At 37.5% G+C, this 18,308-nt stretch overlaps 1 protein-coding gene across 2 annotated transcripts in view; it reads right to left on the bottom strand.

Moving 5' to 3' along the window:
- LOC123555998 (ATP-binding cassette sub-family C member 5-like) overlaps positions 1-18,308 on the bottom strand; it is a 61,754-nt gene that overhangs the window by 18,569 nt on the left and 24,877 nt on the right. For both annotated transcript variants that reach the window (XM_053547794.1, XM_053547793.1), the window contains exons 10-19: positions 17,653-17,737; positions 16,649-16,797; positions 15,955-16,062; positions 15,172-15,316; positions 10,953-11,095; positions 6,767-6,838; positions 6,435-6,559; positions 5,667-5,739; positions 3,463-3,666; positions 1,509-1,671 (exon numbers count right to left, since the gene is read on the bottom strand). In XM_053547794.1, coding sequence (XP_053403769.1) covers positions 1,509-1,671; positions 3,463-3,666; positions 5,667-5,739; positions 6,435-6,559; positions 6,767-6,838; positions 10,953-11,095; positions 15,172-15,316; positions 15,955-16,062; positions 16,649-16,797; positions 17,653-17,737 — 1,267 coding nt within the window. The remainder of the gene's footprint in view (positions 1-1,508; positions 1,672-3,462; positions 3,667-5,666; positions 5,740-6,434; positions 6,560-6,766; positions 6,839-10,952; positions 11,096-15,171; positions 15,317-15,954; positions 16,063-16,648; positions 16,798-17,652; positions 17,738-18,308) is intronic.

The raw sequence follows: 18,308 nt of genomic DNA, 5'->3' as shown, positions 1-18,308 counted from the left end.
ATGGCACTCTGAATGAATAGTTATGGCCGATGTTAGAGTTTAGGACCTTTGACCTACGGAGCTGGGACTTGCGCGCGACACGTGTCTTACTGTGTCACACATTCATGCGTAGTTATTTTAAAATCCATGCATGAATGACAAAGATATGGACCGGACACGCCCATCAATGCACTATCATGAAAAATGACCTTTAACGTCTAAGTGTGCCCTTGACCTTTGAGCTACGGACCTGGGTCTTGCGCGCGACATGTCGTCTTACTGTGGTATACATTCATGCCAAGTTATTTGAAAATCCATCCATCGATGACAAAGATATGGACCGGACACGCCCATCAATGCACTATCCTTTAAAGTCTAAGTGTGACCTTGACCTTTGAGCTACGGACCTGGGTCTTGCGCGCGACACGTCGTCTTACTGTGGTACACATTCTTGCCAAGTTATTTGAAAATCCATCCATCGATGACAAAGATATGGACCGGACACGCCCATCAATGCACTATCCTTTAATGTCTAAGTGTGACCTTGACCTTTGAGCTACGGACCTGGGTCTTGCGCGCGACATGTCTAAAGGATGTTATCAATTATATTAATATACTGTGAAATCCTTAATATTCGTGGGGGATTAATTTTCGTGGATTTCATGGTTGAGTCAATCCACAAAATTCAATCCCCACGAACAAGTAAAATTTTCATTCATTTTATGTTCAAAGTTTTAAATCCACGAATTCATATCCACACGAAATTGCCGTTTTGACCAAAACCACGAAATTTCATGCCCACAAAATTAAATGCTTTTACAGTAAATATATGCTTTTAGGAAGTAGGACATGATACAAAATAGCAGCTGCCCTTGGTTCTTAAACGTGAAAAGTATATAGGACTAAACTCTGGACATTGATTTAAAGTCACATCCAAAAGATAGTCAGCTGTTTTAATTTGATGAAAACGAGGATCACGCTCACAACCCCTAGTTTTGTAGTCCAACATCCTACCACTGAATCACTGAGTTTGATCCTTAAAGTGATAGCATCACAAAAAGTAAATTCATATTTCCTGACTTCCGAGTTATCTAGGTAACAGAGCATTTATCTCACATATTTGTGATAAACGTCCCATTTTATGTACACACTTTCAGAAAATCTGAATAAATACCAAACCATTACAATGTAAAATCCAACCTGTAGTGTAAATAACTGAATGAGGTACCCCTAATCATGCATTTAAAAAAGAAAGCCCTAACAGTTTTCTTGGCACAGAATACAGACATTAGTGGCAGACATCTGGGTAGCAGGTGAAAATTTCTGTTCTACAAACCAAATGGCCAGCTTTTTCAAGTAAAAGCAAATTATTGCAAGGTACAAGTAAACACAAGAGTTACAGTACCTCAGGGACTGTTCACTTGCAACATAAGACCCGATACACTACAATAACAAGCTTTTTCAATACAAGTTATCTATCATAACTTTAACCGATCAATGCTTGACACATATTTTGTCAATGTACTGACCTCCTAAACTGTCTAAACTGACTTCCTTTTCTTTCTCCTGTGTGTAGAACATCTTTATAAGACTGGAATACTCTGTGTCATCTTTCATCAACTCGCTGTGTGTACCAGTGTCTGTAATCATACCATCTCGCATAAATATCACCTGGTCACAGTTACTCAAATACTGAAATATAGTAAATATCACCTGGTCACAATTACTAAAATATAGTATATACAAATGTATCACCTGGTCACAGTTAATCAAATACTGAAATACAGTAAATATCACCTGGTCACAGTTAATCAAATACTGAAATACAGTAAATATCACCTTGTCACTGCTACTCAAAGACTGAAATACAGTAAATATCACCTGTACAGATACTCAAATACAGTAAATATCACCTAGTCACAGTTACTAAAATATAGTATATACAAATGTATCACCTGGTCACAGTTAATCAAACACTGAAATACAGTAAATATCACCTAGTCACAGTTACTCAAATACTGAATTTCAGTAAATATCACCTGGTCATAGTTATTCAAATACTGAAAAACAGTAAATATCACCTGGTCACAGTTACTCAAATACTGAAATACAGTAAATATCACCTGGTCACAGTTACTCAAATACTGAAATACAGTAAATATCACCTGATCACAGTTACTCAAATACTGAAACATAGTAAATTTCGCCTGGTCACATTTACTTAAATACTGAAATGCAAATACTACAAGAAATTCTAATACAGTTGAACTTCAATGGCTCGAACTTGGATCTTTCGAACACCAGGGATCGCTCGAACTCGTCGCCCGGTCCCGAATTTATTCCTTCTTTATTCTATATAGTTCTACCTCGGATCGCTCGAACTTCGATAATTCGAACTCTCGAACTCATTTGGTGGTCCCCTCGGCTTAATTACAGTGATAATTACACCTATTCAGTCGAACAGACAATTTTTGCCGAGATGGCTTGTGTTTACAAAGTTTTTCACACTTCTGCCTGACATTCGCCAAGCTTCCCCTTTAACCGGCGCGTGCATAATTTCCACACGCTTTCGTAATTAGTATCGGTATACGACAAACAAATTAAACAAAGTGACTTTCGTTCACTGCAATGCTTTAATGGGCTTTGCTTTATACGAATAAAATTATTTAAAATGATTGTGCAATGTACATACTACATCTGTCTTTATTTTTTCTGCTTAAAAACGGGAGATCCGACGTCAACTTTCATACTGCTTTAGCATGGCTGAACAACTTAGTAAAGGACCCGGATATGGGGGGATAGCTAAGTCGGATACTGGAAAGCAATATATTTGATAATATTTGTACTGGGCTATGATTCAAAAAGGTTTGTTATTCATGTCTTTCTATCTGATGCTGTCTTCACCAAATTCTTATAATCATATTAGTGTTCTATCTGTGTTTTCTCCCGTATCTATGTCATGTTTGAAAATAAATAATAAAGCATATTTCAGCGTTCGTTTTTTATTTATCATCGTATCATACACACATTTAGGTACAATATGACAATATATTACGATGTAAGGTTTGTAACACATCATGCCCTCGAATTCCCAAATTCAAAATGGCCGCCATTTGGATGGCTCGCACAATGGAAAACTCGAACTAATTTCCACGGGACCCTCAAGTTCGAGCCATCGAAGTTCGACTGTATGTATAATATATATTTCATTTATTCTGGGTACCACTTTTGTATCTGGGGTATATGTTATACCTTAGGAAAAAAATTTTGTTTAGGACTTTCACCATTTATTCCTCCACTTCATGTTTCTCTACTGCTGAGTGAGGGTTGTCCAATAAGTACATATCTAAAACTGAAGCTGATGTGTAACGAACAGCAGTGGTTTCCCATTTAGCTGTTTCATGGAAAATTCTGAGGAAATGTGACTGCCTATAAGTATGTCTACTGCTGAGAGAGGGTCGCCCAGTAAGTTACTATATTTACCTGAAGTTGATGCGTAACAAACAACACTGTTTTCCCTTTCAGTTGTTTCAAGATACATTCTGAGAAGATGTGACTGCCTATATGTATATCTACAGCTGAGAGAGGGTCGTCCAATAAGTAAATATCTTTGTTACTGTAGACTGCACGTGCCAAGCTGATCCTTTGTTTCTGTCCTCCACTAAGATTGATTCCTCTCTCTCCTATCTGAATTGTAACAATTGAAATAAATATATTTGATGAAACAAGACTTATTCAGGATTCAACCTATGAGATGACACTTTTAATCTTACAAAAGACTGACAAAGTGTATTAACCGTGAAATAATCTAAATAGTCTTGAAATTTGAAATTTGCAATAGTTCTATAAAATAATGCTCAAGTCGATTCTTGTAATCTTTCATGCTAATTCTGTACAAAATTATCTTTTAGTCTTTGCTTAACTATTTCTAAAAACATATCAGCATTTAAATATGTCTTGTTGCAGCTAAACCTCATAAACGCTAAGAGAACATAAAAGATATAAAGCTAGAGCCCTCAATCCATACACCACCTCTGTAAGAGGTTTCAAGCAATTCAAAAGTCAAGATCACAACTTTTTTTTCTGTTTTATATAATTAGTTTTCTTTATTACAAAAACACTGAAATTTAAACAAACAAGAGGGCCAAGATGGCCCTAGGTCGCTCACCTAAGAAACACTCCATAACAGTGTAAAACATGTTTGACCTAGTGATTTCAAGGAAACAAATATTCTGACCAATTTTCATTAAGATTGAACCAAAAAATTGGTCTCTTGCAATAAAACAAGCATTTTCTTAGATATGACCTAGTTTTTGACCCTAGATGACCCATGTTCAAACTCGACCTAGATTTTATCAAGGCAATCATTCTGACCAAAATTCATGAAGATCAACTGAAAAATACAGCCTCTATCACATACAGAAGTTTTTTCTTTGATTTGACCAAGTGACCTAGTTTTTGACCTCAGATGACCCATATTCAAATTCGACCTAGATTTCATTACGGCAATCAACCTGACCAAATTTCATAAAAATCAATTGAAAAAAAACAGTCTCTATCGCATACACAAGATTTTTCTTTAATTTGACCTAGTGACCTAGATTTTGACCTCAGATAACCCATATTCAAAATCGACCTAGATTTCATCAAGACAATCATTCTGACCAAATTTCATACAGATCAATTGAAAAAAACATCCTCTATTGCATACACAATGTTTTTCTTCGATTTGACCTAGTGACCTAGTTTTTGACCCGAGATGACCCATTTTCCAATTAGGCCTAGATTTTATCAAGGTAATCATTCTGACCAAAATTCATGAAGATCAATTGAAAAATACAGCCTCTATCGCATACACAAGGTTTTTACGTGATATGACCTAGTGACCTAGTTTTTGACCCCAGATGACCCATTTTCGAATTCGGCCTAGATTTCATCAAGGTAATCATTCTGACCAAAATTCATGATGATCAATTGAAAAATACCGCCTCTATCGCATACACAAGGTTTTTCTTTGATTTGACCTAGTGACCTAGTTTTTGACCCGAGATGACCCATTTTCGAACTCGGCCTAGATTTCATCAAGGCAATCATTCTGACCAAAATTCATAAAGATCAATTGAAAAATACAGCCTCTATCGCATACACAAGGTTTTTCTTTGATTTGACCTAGTGACCTAGTTTTTGACCCCAGATGCCCCATTTTCGAACTCGGCCTAGATTTCATCAAGGTTATCATTCTGACCTATATTCATGAAGAAGAATTAAAAAATACAGCCTCTATCGCATACACAAGGTTTTTCTTTGATTTGACCTAGTGACCTAGTTTTTGACCCGAGATGACCCATTTTCGAACTCAGCTTAGATTTCATCAAGGTTATCATTCTGACCAATATTCATGAAGATTAATTGAAAAATACAGCCTCTATCGCATACACAAGGTTTTCCTTTGATTTGACCTAGTGACCTAGTTTTTGACCCGAGATGACCCATTTTCGAACTCGGCCTAGATTTCATCAAGGTTATCATTCTGACCAATATTCATGAAGATTAATTGAAAAATACAGCCTCTATCGCATACACAAGCTAAATGTTGACAGACGACGGACGCCGGACATCGAGCGATCAGAAAAACTCACCTGAGCATTGCTCAGGTGAGCTAAAAATTTAACTGGTAGTAACTATACCTCTATTTGATCACCATCAACAAAATCTGAGAAATCTTGCAGTAAGGCACAGGATTCTACCACTGCTGCATACCTGTAATGAAATATCTTAAAATTTTAATAGTTTGCATTTTTCAAAAGTCCTGTAAAATCACACAAAAAACTGAATTTCACTTGGCAAGAATTTTTATTTTACCCTTAAGTGTGTTGATTAAAATATCCAAATTTCAGGTATATTAAGTTCAAGCTTAAAACAGACTGATGTTAAATAATGGTGTAACTTGTAAATGCTAAACTCTATGAAAGATATAAATTGACAAATGCAGATGATTTTAATGGGTTTTATGTTAAAATGACACATTATCACTGTTGTGGTGATTTTCCAGTATTACTGGTGAAGGAACACCCTGGGTGCCCCTAAGGACATGATTTCAGATTCAAGTCAGTATCTAGGTAGTGCTACCTATTGCAACATGCATGCCATATTTGAGGATCTAAGGTCAAAGGGTTCTCAAGATATTATACAAAAAAGTCTTATGTACTAACATGTCTCTTGTGACTTTGACCTTGGAACCATTGACCTCAAAATTAATAGGGATCATGCAAATTCCCAAGCGCAAAGTGCAAATCATGTTTGAGGATAGGTTAAACCATTTTTTAGTCATTGAGTGAAAGTGAAACTGCGAACAGACAGACATACATACAGGTAGACAGTCAGATGACTTATGCAATTACATAATACATCCTTTTGGGCATACAAAAAACCATTGCACTGAAAAAAATAATTACCTGTCTGGATCATATGGTTCTCCAAACAGGATGTTTTCTCTTACTGTAGTGTTCATCACCCAAGCTTGCTGGGTAACATAGGCAAGTGAACCTTGTACAGCAACTTTCCCAGATATATGCAGCATCTGAAAGATATTGCTACATAAAAATATGGCTCAAAAATATATAAATGATCCTACTAGAAGTCAGCCAAGAATTAAAGCTAAAATGGTGAAAAAATCTTTTAGGAGAAAATATCAATTTCTGATCACTCATTTTAACACGGGAAAAGCATAAAAGAATGGAAAAACTCTCATCAGATGCTTTCACCTTAAAGTATTTAAATTGCTTACCCTGCCCAGAACAGCAGACAGTAACGATGATTTCCCACTTCCTACACTTCCACAGATACCTATCAGTTTGCCCTGAAAACAAGTAGAATATATAATGATGTACTATGCAAAGGTCTTATCATTTTTTTTCTTACTATACATTTATGGCGCCTCCATGACCAAGTTGTTAATGTCGGTAGCTTGAAGTCAACTGCCCCTCATGATTGTGGGTTCAAAAAGCCAACTTGAGATGTAACAAGAGGGCCAAGATGGCCCTAGGTCGCTCACCTGAGAAACACACCATAACACACCATAACAGTGTAAACATGTTTGACCTAGTGATTTCATGGAAATAAATATTCTGACCAATTATTATTAAAATTGGAGCAAAAATCTTGAGTATAAACAAGTATTTTCTTTGATTTGACCTAGTGACCTAGTTTTTTAACCCAGATGACCTATATTCAAACTCGACCTAGATTTCATCAAGGCTATCATTCTTACCAAATTTCTTGAAGATCAATTGAAAAATACAGCCTCTATTGCATACACAAGGTTTTTCTTTGATTTGACCTAGCAACCTAGTTTTTGACCCCAGACTACCCATTTTCGAACTTGACCTAGAATCATCAAGGCAACCAATCTGACCAAATTTTATGAAAACCAAATGTAAAATCCAGCCCCTATTGCATACACAAGGTTTTTCCTTGATTTCACCTAGTGACCTAGTTTTTGAACCCAGATGACCCATATTGGAACTTGACCTAGGTTTCATCAATGCTATCATTCTGACAAAATATCATGAAGATCTGTTGAAAAATACAGCCTCTATCGCATACACAAGGTTTTTCTTTGATTTAACCTAGCGACCTACTTTTTGACCCTAGATGACCCACATTCCAATTCTACTTAGATTTCATCAAGGCAATCATTCTGATTTAATTTCATAATGATCAATTGAAAAATACAGCCTCTATCGCATACACAAGGTTTTTCTTTGATTTGACCTAGTGACCTACTTTTTGACCTCAGATGATCCATTTTCAAACTCGGCCTAGATTTTATCAAGGTTATCATTCTGATTTAATTTCATGTTGATCAACTGAAAAATACAGCCTCTATTGCATACTCAAGGTTTTTCTTTGATTTGACCTAGTGACCTACTTTTTGACCTCAGATGACCCATTTTCATACTTGGCCTAGATTTTATCAAGGTTATCATTCTGACTTAATTTCATGAAGATCAATTGAAAAATACAGTCTCTATCGCATACACAAGGTTTTCCTTTGATATGACCTAGTGACCTACTTTTTGATCCCAGATGACCCATATTCGAACTTGACCTAAATTTCACCAAGGCAATCATTCTGACTTAATTTCATGAAGATCAACTGAAAAATATACCCTCTATCACATACACAAGGTTTTTCTTGGATTTGACCTAGTGACCTTGTTTTTGTCCCTGAATGACCCATTTTCAAATTTGGCCTAGATTTCATCAAGGTAATCATTCACCAAAATTCATGAAGACTAATTGAACAAGAGGACCATGATGGTCCTGAATCACTCACCTCTTCCCACATGACCTAGTTTTGAGTATGACCTCGTTTTTTCTATTATTTGACATAGTGACCTAGTTTTTCAGCTCATGTGACCCAGTTTTGAACTTGACCTAGATATTATCAAGATAAAAATTCTGACCAATTTTCATGAAGATCCATTGAAAAATTTGGTCTCTAGAGAGGTCACAAGGTTTTTCTATTATTTCACCTATTGACCTAGTTTTCGAAGGTACGTGACCCTGTTTTGAACTTTACCTAGATATCATCAAGGTGAACATTCTCACTAACTTTCATGAAGATCTCATGAAAAATATGGCCTCTAGAGAGGTCACAAGGTTTTTCTATTTTTATACCTACTGGCCTATTTTTGACCGCACGTGACCCAGTTTTGAAACTTGACCTAGATATCATCAAGATGAACATTCAGACCAACTTTCATACAGATCCCATGAAAAGTATGGCCTCTAGAGAGGTCACAAGGTTTTTTTATTATTTGACCTACTGACCTAGTTTTTTAAGGCACGTGACCCAGTTTCAAACTTGACCTAGATATCATCAAGGTGAACATTCTGACCAATTTTATTGGAGATCCATTCAAAAGTATGGCCTCTAGAGAGGTCACAAGGTTTTTCTATTTTTAGACCTACTGACCTAGTTCTTGACCGCACTTGACCCTGTTTCGAACTTGACCTAGATATCATCAAGATGAACATTCAGACCAATTTTCAAACAGATCCCATGAAAAATATGGCCTTTAGAGAGGTCACAAGGTTTTTCTATTATTTGACCTACTGACCTAGTTTTTGAAGGCACGTCTCCCACTTTCGAACTTGACCTAGATATGATCAAGATGAACATTCAGACCAACTTTCATACAGATCCCATGAAAAATATAGCCTCTAGAGAGGTCACAAGGTTTTTCTATTATTTGACCTACTGACCTAGTTTTTGACGGCACGTGACCCACTTTCAAACTTGACCTAGATATCATCAAGGTGAACATTCTGACCAATTTTCACGAAGATCTCGTGAAATATATGGCCTCTAGAGAGGTCACAAGGTTTTTCTATTTTTAGACCTACTGACCTAGTTTTTGACCGCACGTGACCCAGTTTCGAACCTGACCTAGATATCACCAAGACGAACATTCAGACCAACTTTCATACAGATCCCATGAAAAATATGGCCTTTAGAGAGGTCACAAGGTTTTTCTATTATTTGACCTACTGACCTAGTTTTTGATGGCACGTGACCGAGTTTCGAACTTGACCTAGATATCATCAAGGTGAACGTTCTGACCAATTTTCATGAAGATCTTGTGAAATATAAGGCCTCTAGAGAGGTCACAAGGTTTTTCTATTTTTAGACCTACTGACCTAGTTTTTGAAGGCACGTGACCCAGTTTCGAACTTGACCTAGATATCATCAAGGTGAACATTCTGACCAATTTTCATGAAGATCTTGTGAAATATATGGCCTCTAGAGAGGTCACAAGGTTTTTCTATTTTTGGACCTACTGACCTAGTTTTTGATGGCACATGACCCAGTTTCGAACTTGACCTAGATATCATCAAGATGAACATTCTGACCAACTTTCATAAAGATCCCATGAAAAATGTGACCTCTAGAGTGGTCACAAGCAAAAGTTTACGGACGCACGGACGCACGCACGGACGACGGACGACGGACACCGCGCGATCACAAAAGCTCACCTTGTCACTTTGTGACAGGTGAGCTAAAAATACAGCCTGTATCGCATACACAAGGTTTTTTCTTTGATATGACCTAGTTTGTGACCTCAGATGACCCATTTTCGAACTCTGCCTAGATTTCATCAAGGTAATCATTCTGACCAAAATTCATGAAGACTAATTGAAAAATACAGCCTCTATCGCATACACAAAGTTTTTCTTTGATCTGGCCTAGTGACCTAGTTTCTGATCCCAGATGACCCATTTTCGAACTTGGCCTAGATTTCATCAAGGTTATCATTCTAACCAAATTTCATAAAGATCAGTTGAAAAATACAGCCTCTATCGCATACACAAGCTAAATGTTTGACAGGCGACAGACAGACGACAAACAGACAGACGCCGGATGCCGGACATCGAGCGATCACAAAAACTCACCTGAGCATTGCTCAGGTGAGATAAAAATCCAAAAAGAATGTCCAATAAAATACAATTAAAAATAAGATGCCCATATTTTTCTATAAGAAGAAAGATCTATTTCAATGTGATAGAAAATAAAACATTTAATCTTACTGCATATGATTCTAATAAGGTTCTTTTCACAAGATATGAAACAACTAGTCCTGTGATTAACAGGAACAGAAATGTTCCTGCAAAATGAGAGATTTCTTTTCAACAAAATGTTATGGTAAGAAAAAAAAATTTGCTGTATCTGTTACTCTAACCCTTATCATCCTGGACACGACTGAATCTGCCTTTGCGACCAGTGCAGATCATGATCAGCCAGCACATCCGTGCAGTATGATCATGATCTGCAGTTAGCCATTCAGTCAGTATCTTTAGTTTACAGTTTATGGTACTGTCCAAACTGAAAGATGGACAAGTTCATTATAGAAATTTAGCAGGGTAAGGGTTAAACAGTTTGTTTATGACAAGGTGAAGAATTTATATACCTTCTCTGCTACAAAAGTTAAATCCTGCAGTGTTGGTGTGTCCACAAAGGCTACATCGCCATTGGTATGATCTGAGTCCTTCAATGTCTGCAGTTCTTCATGTCCTATCAAACCATTGCTCGCTTTTGTCTTTGATCCTTTTCCTACATAATATAATGGAAACTACAATCTAATTATCATAGTAATGCTTTCTTTACAATTCTAAATTTTTTTCACATATTTTTGAAAAGTCCAATATTTCTATCAGCTTAAGCCAAACTTTTCTCCGAAAACATTTAAAACTAGAGCTATCACTAAAGGTGATGAATGTACCCCCCGCATGCACTGACACAGTACATTGCAATTTGATGCACACAAGATTGCATAATTATGTGGACTGTATGTATACAGTATAGTAACAAAAAACAAAGTCCCATAACTCTGCAGAATATTTATCTAAAAGAATGTAACATGCACCATGCACAACTAGGGTTGGTACTGATCACTTGCGTGAAGTTTCATTAAATTGTGTGCAAGGGTTTGGTAGATTAGGCACGCACAAGATTGCATATGCAGACTGTATGTACATAGTATGTTAACAAGAAACAAAGTCCCATAACTCTGCAATTTTTGTCGCTGAAAAAACCTAACATGCCCCATGCACAACTACTGTTGTTACTGATCACTTGTGTGAAGTTTCATTAAATTGTGTCAAGAGGATGAGGAGAGATGGTGCGCACAAGATTGTGTCTATGTATATAGTATAGTAACAAAAAAACAAAGTCCCATAACCCTGCAAATTTTTTTTCTGAAAGAACCTAACATGCCCCATGCACAACTACTGTTGTTTCTGATCACTTGTGTGAAGTTTCATTAAATTGTGTCAAGGGGATGAGGAGAGATGGTGCGCACAAGATTGTGTCTATGTATATAGTATAGTAACAAAAAAATAAAGTCCCATAACTCTGCAATTTTTTTTTCTAAAAGAACTTAACATGCCCCATGCACAACTACTGTTGGTACTGATCACTTGTGTGAAGTTTCATTAAACTGTGTCAAGGGGATGAGGAGAGATGGTGCGCACAAGATTGTGTCTATGTATATAGTATAGTAACAAAAAAACAAAGTCCCATAACTCTGCAAATTATTTTTTTCTAAAAGAACTTAACATGCCCCATGCACAACTACTGTTGGTACTGATCACTTGTGTGAAGTTTCATTAAATTCTGTCAAGGGGATGAGGAGAGATGGTGCGCACAAGATTGTGTCTATGTATATAGTATAGTAACAAAAAAACAAAGTCCCATAACTCTGCAAAAAATTTTTCTAAAAGAACCTAACATGCCCCATGCACAACTACTGTTGGTACTGATCACTTGTGTGAAGTTTCATTAAATTCTGTCAAGGGGATAAGGAGAGATGGTGCGCACAAGATTGTGTCTACGGACAGACGGCCAGACAGACAGACGGACAGACAGACAGACAGACAGACAACCTGAAACCAGTATACCCCCCCTTACAACTTTGTTGTCGGGGGGTACAACAAGAGCTGTCACTAATGCCCCCGCAGCACCTTGACCTTTGACCTGGTGACCCCAAAGTCAATAGAGGTCGTGTACTCAATAAGTACTATCAGCATGTGAAGTTTGAAGGTCCTGGGTGCAGCGGTTCTCGAGTAAAGTGCCTTCATGCAAAAAGTTAACATTGGCCCCTGTGACCTTGACCTGTGACCTAGTGACCCCAAAGTCAGTAGTGGTCGTGTTCTCAATAAGTACTATCAGCATGTGAAGTTTGAAGGTCCTGTGTGCAGTGGTTCGCGAGTAAAGTGCCTTCATGCAAAAAGTTAACATTGGCTCCTGTGACCTTGACCTTTGACCTGGTGACCCCAAAGTTCGTAACCCAAAGTAGAACCAACAACCTTTCATACATATGAACAACAACACTTGAATAAATTAAAGTTGTTTGTCTTACTTCCTCTACTGAAGTTAATTAAGGAAATGATCATATCAAAAATATCTGTAAGGAGGTACAGTATTTTTCCATCTGAGGTGTTGTTTAAGGTAGTTCTACATTTCTGGATAAATTTTTTATCTACAATGTAGAATTTAATAAAACCCTGATTTTTCATAACTTAAGAAAGTACTTAGAATATCTGGCAAGTTTTGTGCTTGATTTTTGTTAGACTTACTTGTAAAAATAGGACCATATGCAAGTTTATAGCAGGTGTCTATGGGAAAATCAGAATTTTAAACTAGAGATGCTTTTGAGAAAAGCGCATGTCTCCCACAACTGCCCCTCTGAAAAATGTTACTTTCTCTAGATGTTTTAGACGAGTGGTCCAATTAGATGGTCTGGATGAGTGGATCCGATCTGTAATTCAAGGGCCATAAATCAAAAGTGCCTGGGCGGATTTGGCTAGTTATCGAACTTGGGTAAGGTCTTATGGCCAAACACATTTTGTTCAAGTTTGGTGAAGATCGGATGAGAAATGTTCGACTTAGAGATCGGACAAGAGTAAACAGACGGATTTTTTCGGTAATTCAAGGGCCGTAACTCTAAAATGCCTGGACCGATTTGGCTAGTTATCGAACTTGACCGAGGACTCATGGTCAAACACATTTTCAAGTTGATGAGATGGAGAGAAATATCGAATTAGAGTGCGGACAAGATTAAAAGACCGATTTTTGGTAATTCAAGGCCATACTCAAGACCTGACAGATTTGGCTAGTAATCGAACTTGGCCAAGTCTATGTCAAACACATTTGTTCAAGTTTGTGAATGTTCGACTTAGAGTGCGGACAAGAGTAAAAAGGCCGATTTTTTTCGATAATTCAAGGGCCGTAACTCCAAAATGCCTGGACCGATTTGGCTAGTTATCGATCTTGGCCGAGGTCTCATGGTCAAACACATTTTGTTCAAGTTTGGTGAAGATCGGATGAGAAATGTTTGATTAAGAGTGCGGACATGAGTAAAAAGACCAATTTTTTCAATAATTCAAGGGCCTTAACTCCAAAATGCCTGGACCGATTTGGCTAATTATCGAACCTGGCCGAGGTCTCATGGTCAAACACATTTTGTTTAAGTTTGGTGAAGATTGGATGAGAAATATTCGAATTAGAGTGCGGACAAGATTAAAAAGACCGATTTTTGGTAATTCAAGGGCCATAACTCCAAGACGCCTGGACCAATTTGGCTAGTAATCGAACTTGGCCAATGTCTTATGGTCAAACACATTTTGTTCAAGTTTGGTGAAAATCGGATGAGAAATGTTCAACTTAGAGTGCGGACAAGCTTTGTGACAGACACACACACACACACACAGACACACACACACACGCAGACTGGAGTAAATCAATATGTCTCCCACACCACTGTGTGGTGGGAGACATAACTAGAGATGCTTTTGAGAAAAGCGCATGTCTCCCACAACTGCCTAATCATGTAAATAGTAAGTCAGTCTTTATATACTGTTTACTTAATCCACATGTGCATGCGCTTTTCTGATACCAAAAGGACGCATATACTACTAGTAATATAGGTGCCGGTTTAGGGGTAAAACTGCACAAGAAATCTGAGTGTTTTTGGTAAATCAAGGGCCATAATTCCAAAGTGCCTAGGCCGATTTGGCTAGTTATTGAACTTGGACGAGCACTTATTGGCAGACACATTTTGTTGAAGTTTGGTGAAGATCGGATGAGAAATGTTCGACTTAGAGTGCGGACAAGCTTTGTGACAGACAGACACACAGACTGGACTAAATCAATATGTCTCCCACACCACTGTGGGAGACATAATTAAACATGAAAAGTCACACAAATGTCTGCAGGGCATGTTTTTTGTGTTTGTATTTGGCTTTTCCACTCTGTTTCAATATTTTAAGTCTGACATTCTCAAGCAATCTTGTGTGTGTGTGTTCGGGTTTAACGTCTTTTTCAACAATTTTTCAGTCATATAAACAACGGTGTCTACTTGTAGCAGTGAGCACAATGCCCAACTTTATAGTGCTGCCTCACTCGAATATCACGCCGTAGACACTGGACATGATACCCCACCCAGTCACATTATACAGACACCGGGCTGACCAGTCCTAGTAATATCCTCTTAATGCTGAGCACCAAGCGAGGAAGCTACCAGTACCATTTTTTACGTCTTTGGTATGACGCAGCCAGGGATCGAACCCACGACCTCCTGCACTCGAAGCGTACGCTCTACTAGCAATCTTGTATTAAACCTTTCATACCTTTATCTTTGTTTTTCTCTTTCTCCTTCTTATCTGCCAAGGATTCTTTCTCCCATCTGAAGGTTGTATGGTTAAGAACCAGAGCATATTTTTCATTGAATACCTGCCATGGGTGTGGTTTTATCTCATCCATTAACAATATACTCTGAAATATAAAAGTACAATCCTTTACACTGCTGTAAACTTGAAGAAAAATAATGCCCTGGAAGCATGCCCAAGAATGCTACAGCTGTCTGTGCAAAATATGCCAGAATAGTTTAGGTATGAATCATTTTGTGACATTGAATTTGACCCCAGAGACCTGGGTCATAAGCGTGACAAACTTTCTCAGTATGGTTAACATTTGTGTCAAAGTATTTTCAAATCCCTTGATAAATGGCAGAGTTATGGACCAGACAAGAAACAGAGCATGTTAACCTTTGACTTCTAAGTGTGACCTTGACCTTGGAGCTAGGAGTCTGGGTCTTGCGTAAGACATATCATCTTATTATAGGGAACATTTATGTCAAGTAACTTCAAAATTCCTTCATCCATGGCAGAGTTATGGACCGGACAAGAAATGGACCATGTTAACCTATAATCTCTGTGACCTTGACCTTAGAGCTAGGGGTCTGAATCTTGCGCATGACATGTCGTCTCATTATGGGGAATAATTATGCCAAGAAATTTCAAAGAAATTGAACTGTACATTCTCAGCTAACTGGACATGTTTCCTGACACATGGTGACTAAATAATCTCCTTTTTTTGTTTGAACTAAGTTGTATATTGTAAATGGAACGTACCTTGTATCTCTTGAAGGAGACTGCGGCATCTGCCAGGGCTTTCACAGCAAATGGCACAACCCCAACAGTAAATCTCATAGAATTCAGCACGGCTATGATAGTAAATGCCTGAAAGTAGAAAATGTAAACCTGTCTTACAATCAAGCCTGTCTAAAAAACCAAAATGTGGAGGCTGAAATACACAAAATTCATTGTTTTAAAGTGGAAAAAAAACATGTGGTCCACAGAAAAAGATTGTCTTCTGATGAGTTTTAAATTGTATATGCTACATCGTAAGAGCGATCATGTTTTCAATGAAAGAAATGTGTATCTAATTAATATAACGTCCTTCATTTTAATCCTATTTGTCTTCAGTCTCTGCAATAATGCTTGAATATTGTTAGTTTATACTTTTTTTGTTTTGGCTTGATTCTGATGAAAATTTCAAGCTTATTTGGACCATTCCAAATCCATTACCTGGAAGCATCAGTACTAGTGTTATACGAGGAAGTCTGGGCATGACCCTAGTCATGCTCAAACCTTCGACCCCAAGTTTGTGGCCGGCACCTTGACCACTAGACCAGCACTCCCACTGAATACTGTTCAAAAGTTTAAAGACAGTCACCAAGTACAGTTACTTAAGTTGTGAAAGCATTCTCTTCAAATGTAGTATAATCCAATCCATATTTATAGACGTGGTAAACTGTTATTTTACCTCAACTGCAGTAAGTTCATTTCCTGTTAAAATGTATCCGAGGAACGTGAACACTGCTGCCATTACCGGTACTAAAGGAGCTGCAGCTGTACTGATGCTTTGAACATAGGCTCCTTTCTCTAAAATTGCCCTCTCTTCTGCACGTATTCCTGAAAGACGTAACAATAATCTTCTGTTAAAGTCGACTTTTCAAATAAAATGAAAGTTTTTTTTTGTATAACTGGTGTGCAATGACTTTTTAGAATAAACTGATTAATTATTTTGTTTAGCACTACAATAAAAGTACGCTGTAAATAAATTTGATATTTTGACACTAATACAGGTTTGTCATGTCATCTGAATCAGCCCAACTCCTGATTAAACTCAAAGCCTGTATAACGATGGCTGAAATGTACCTTTTAGTAATGCTTGTGCGTGTCAGCATTTGTGCGCACTGCTTGCTAGTGCATCCATGCATGTATGCGTGAGTGTATTTTAAGCTGATTTATAGTCGCCACCAGTAACCCATTTGGGCAATCCCTTCAGAAGACTATCTGAAATTTTTCTTTGTAGTATAATGCATGATACAGAAGATACTCAAATTCCAGAGGCTTCCCTGGTACTTTAGCAAGGTATAACACACCCGAACACAGGACTCATCCAAATGCTTCTAAGTTTCGCTGGAGTAGCAAGGTGCTTGCCCTCATGACCCGTGGTTTTAAAGTCAGCGTTACCACTGGACCACTTAGGATTCTCAAGATAAGAAGAGAAAGAAGAAAACTTGCAGAACATTGTATACAAATAAATGAGCCGCACCATGAGAAAACCAACATAGTGGTTTTTGCAACCAGCATGGATCCAGACCAGATTGTTGTTCGCTGATGGTTTCTCTAACTGCAATAGGCTTTAAAAGCAAACAGCATGGATCCTGACCAGACTACACACTATGTTGGTTTTCCCATGGCGCGGCTCAAATAACCTTAGAATCTGTCACATTTGAACAATATGTTTATCATGTACTCTACCTGATATTGTTTTAGCGAAGGATTTTTCCCAGGCATACATTTTGATCAGCTTGATACATGTCAGCAACTCATTCATCATCCGTACCTGTTATAGAATTATTCTTTAGTTTATAATAGTGTAATCCATCAGGAAGGTATGTGAGAAGTGAAGCAAGTTTCCATTCCAAATGCCGAGTGCCAACCAAGGAATTTAGTGGTTACATTTTCCACGTCTTGGGAGATTGAAACCAAGCCCTCCAACACTTGAATAGGATGCTCTACCATAAGATCATCAAAGCAAATTATTCTTTATGTCCAACCAGTACTTAAAGATTTCCAGTTAAAACATTTATAAGTATATTGGTTACTGAAAAATCTTTATAAAATTTTGATGGGAAAAAAAAATTTGGCATCTGCCCAAATGACAATTTTGCAGGGACATGAACTCCTCCACTTCATATTAAAACAGCATTGTCACTTGTTCATTTGAAAATATATTTTGAACTGATGCAAAAATAAAATCTGCAAAAATCAGTCATAAAAATAATGACTTCGCAGTAAATTTGAACAATTCATTTTAAAAGCCCATTAGTACTGTGAAATCATTTAATTTCGTGGGCATGAAATTTCGTGGTTTTCGACAAAACAGCAATTTCGTGGGGATATGAATTTGTGGA

The sequence above is a fragment of the Mercenaria mercenaria genome, chromosome 7, assembly GCF_021730395.1.
Source record: "Mercenaria mercenaria strain notata chromosome 7, MADL_Memer_1, whole genome shotgun sequence".
Classification (NCBI taxonomy): Eukaryota; Metazoa; Mollusca; class Bivalvia; order Venerida; family Veneridae; genus Mercenaria; species Mercenaria mercenaria.
Note: the sequence above shows the minus strand (reverse complement) of the source record. Positions and strands in the feature narration are given on the sequence as shown.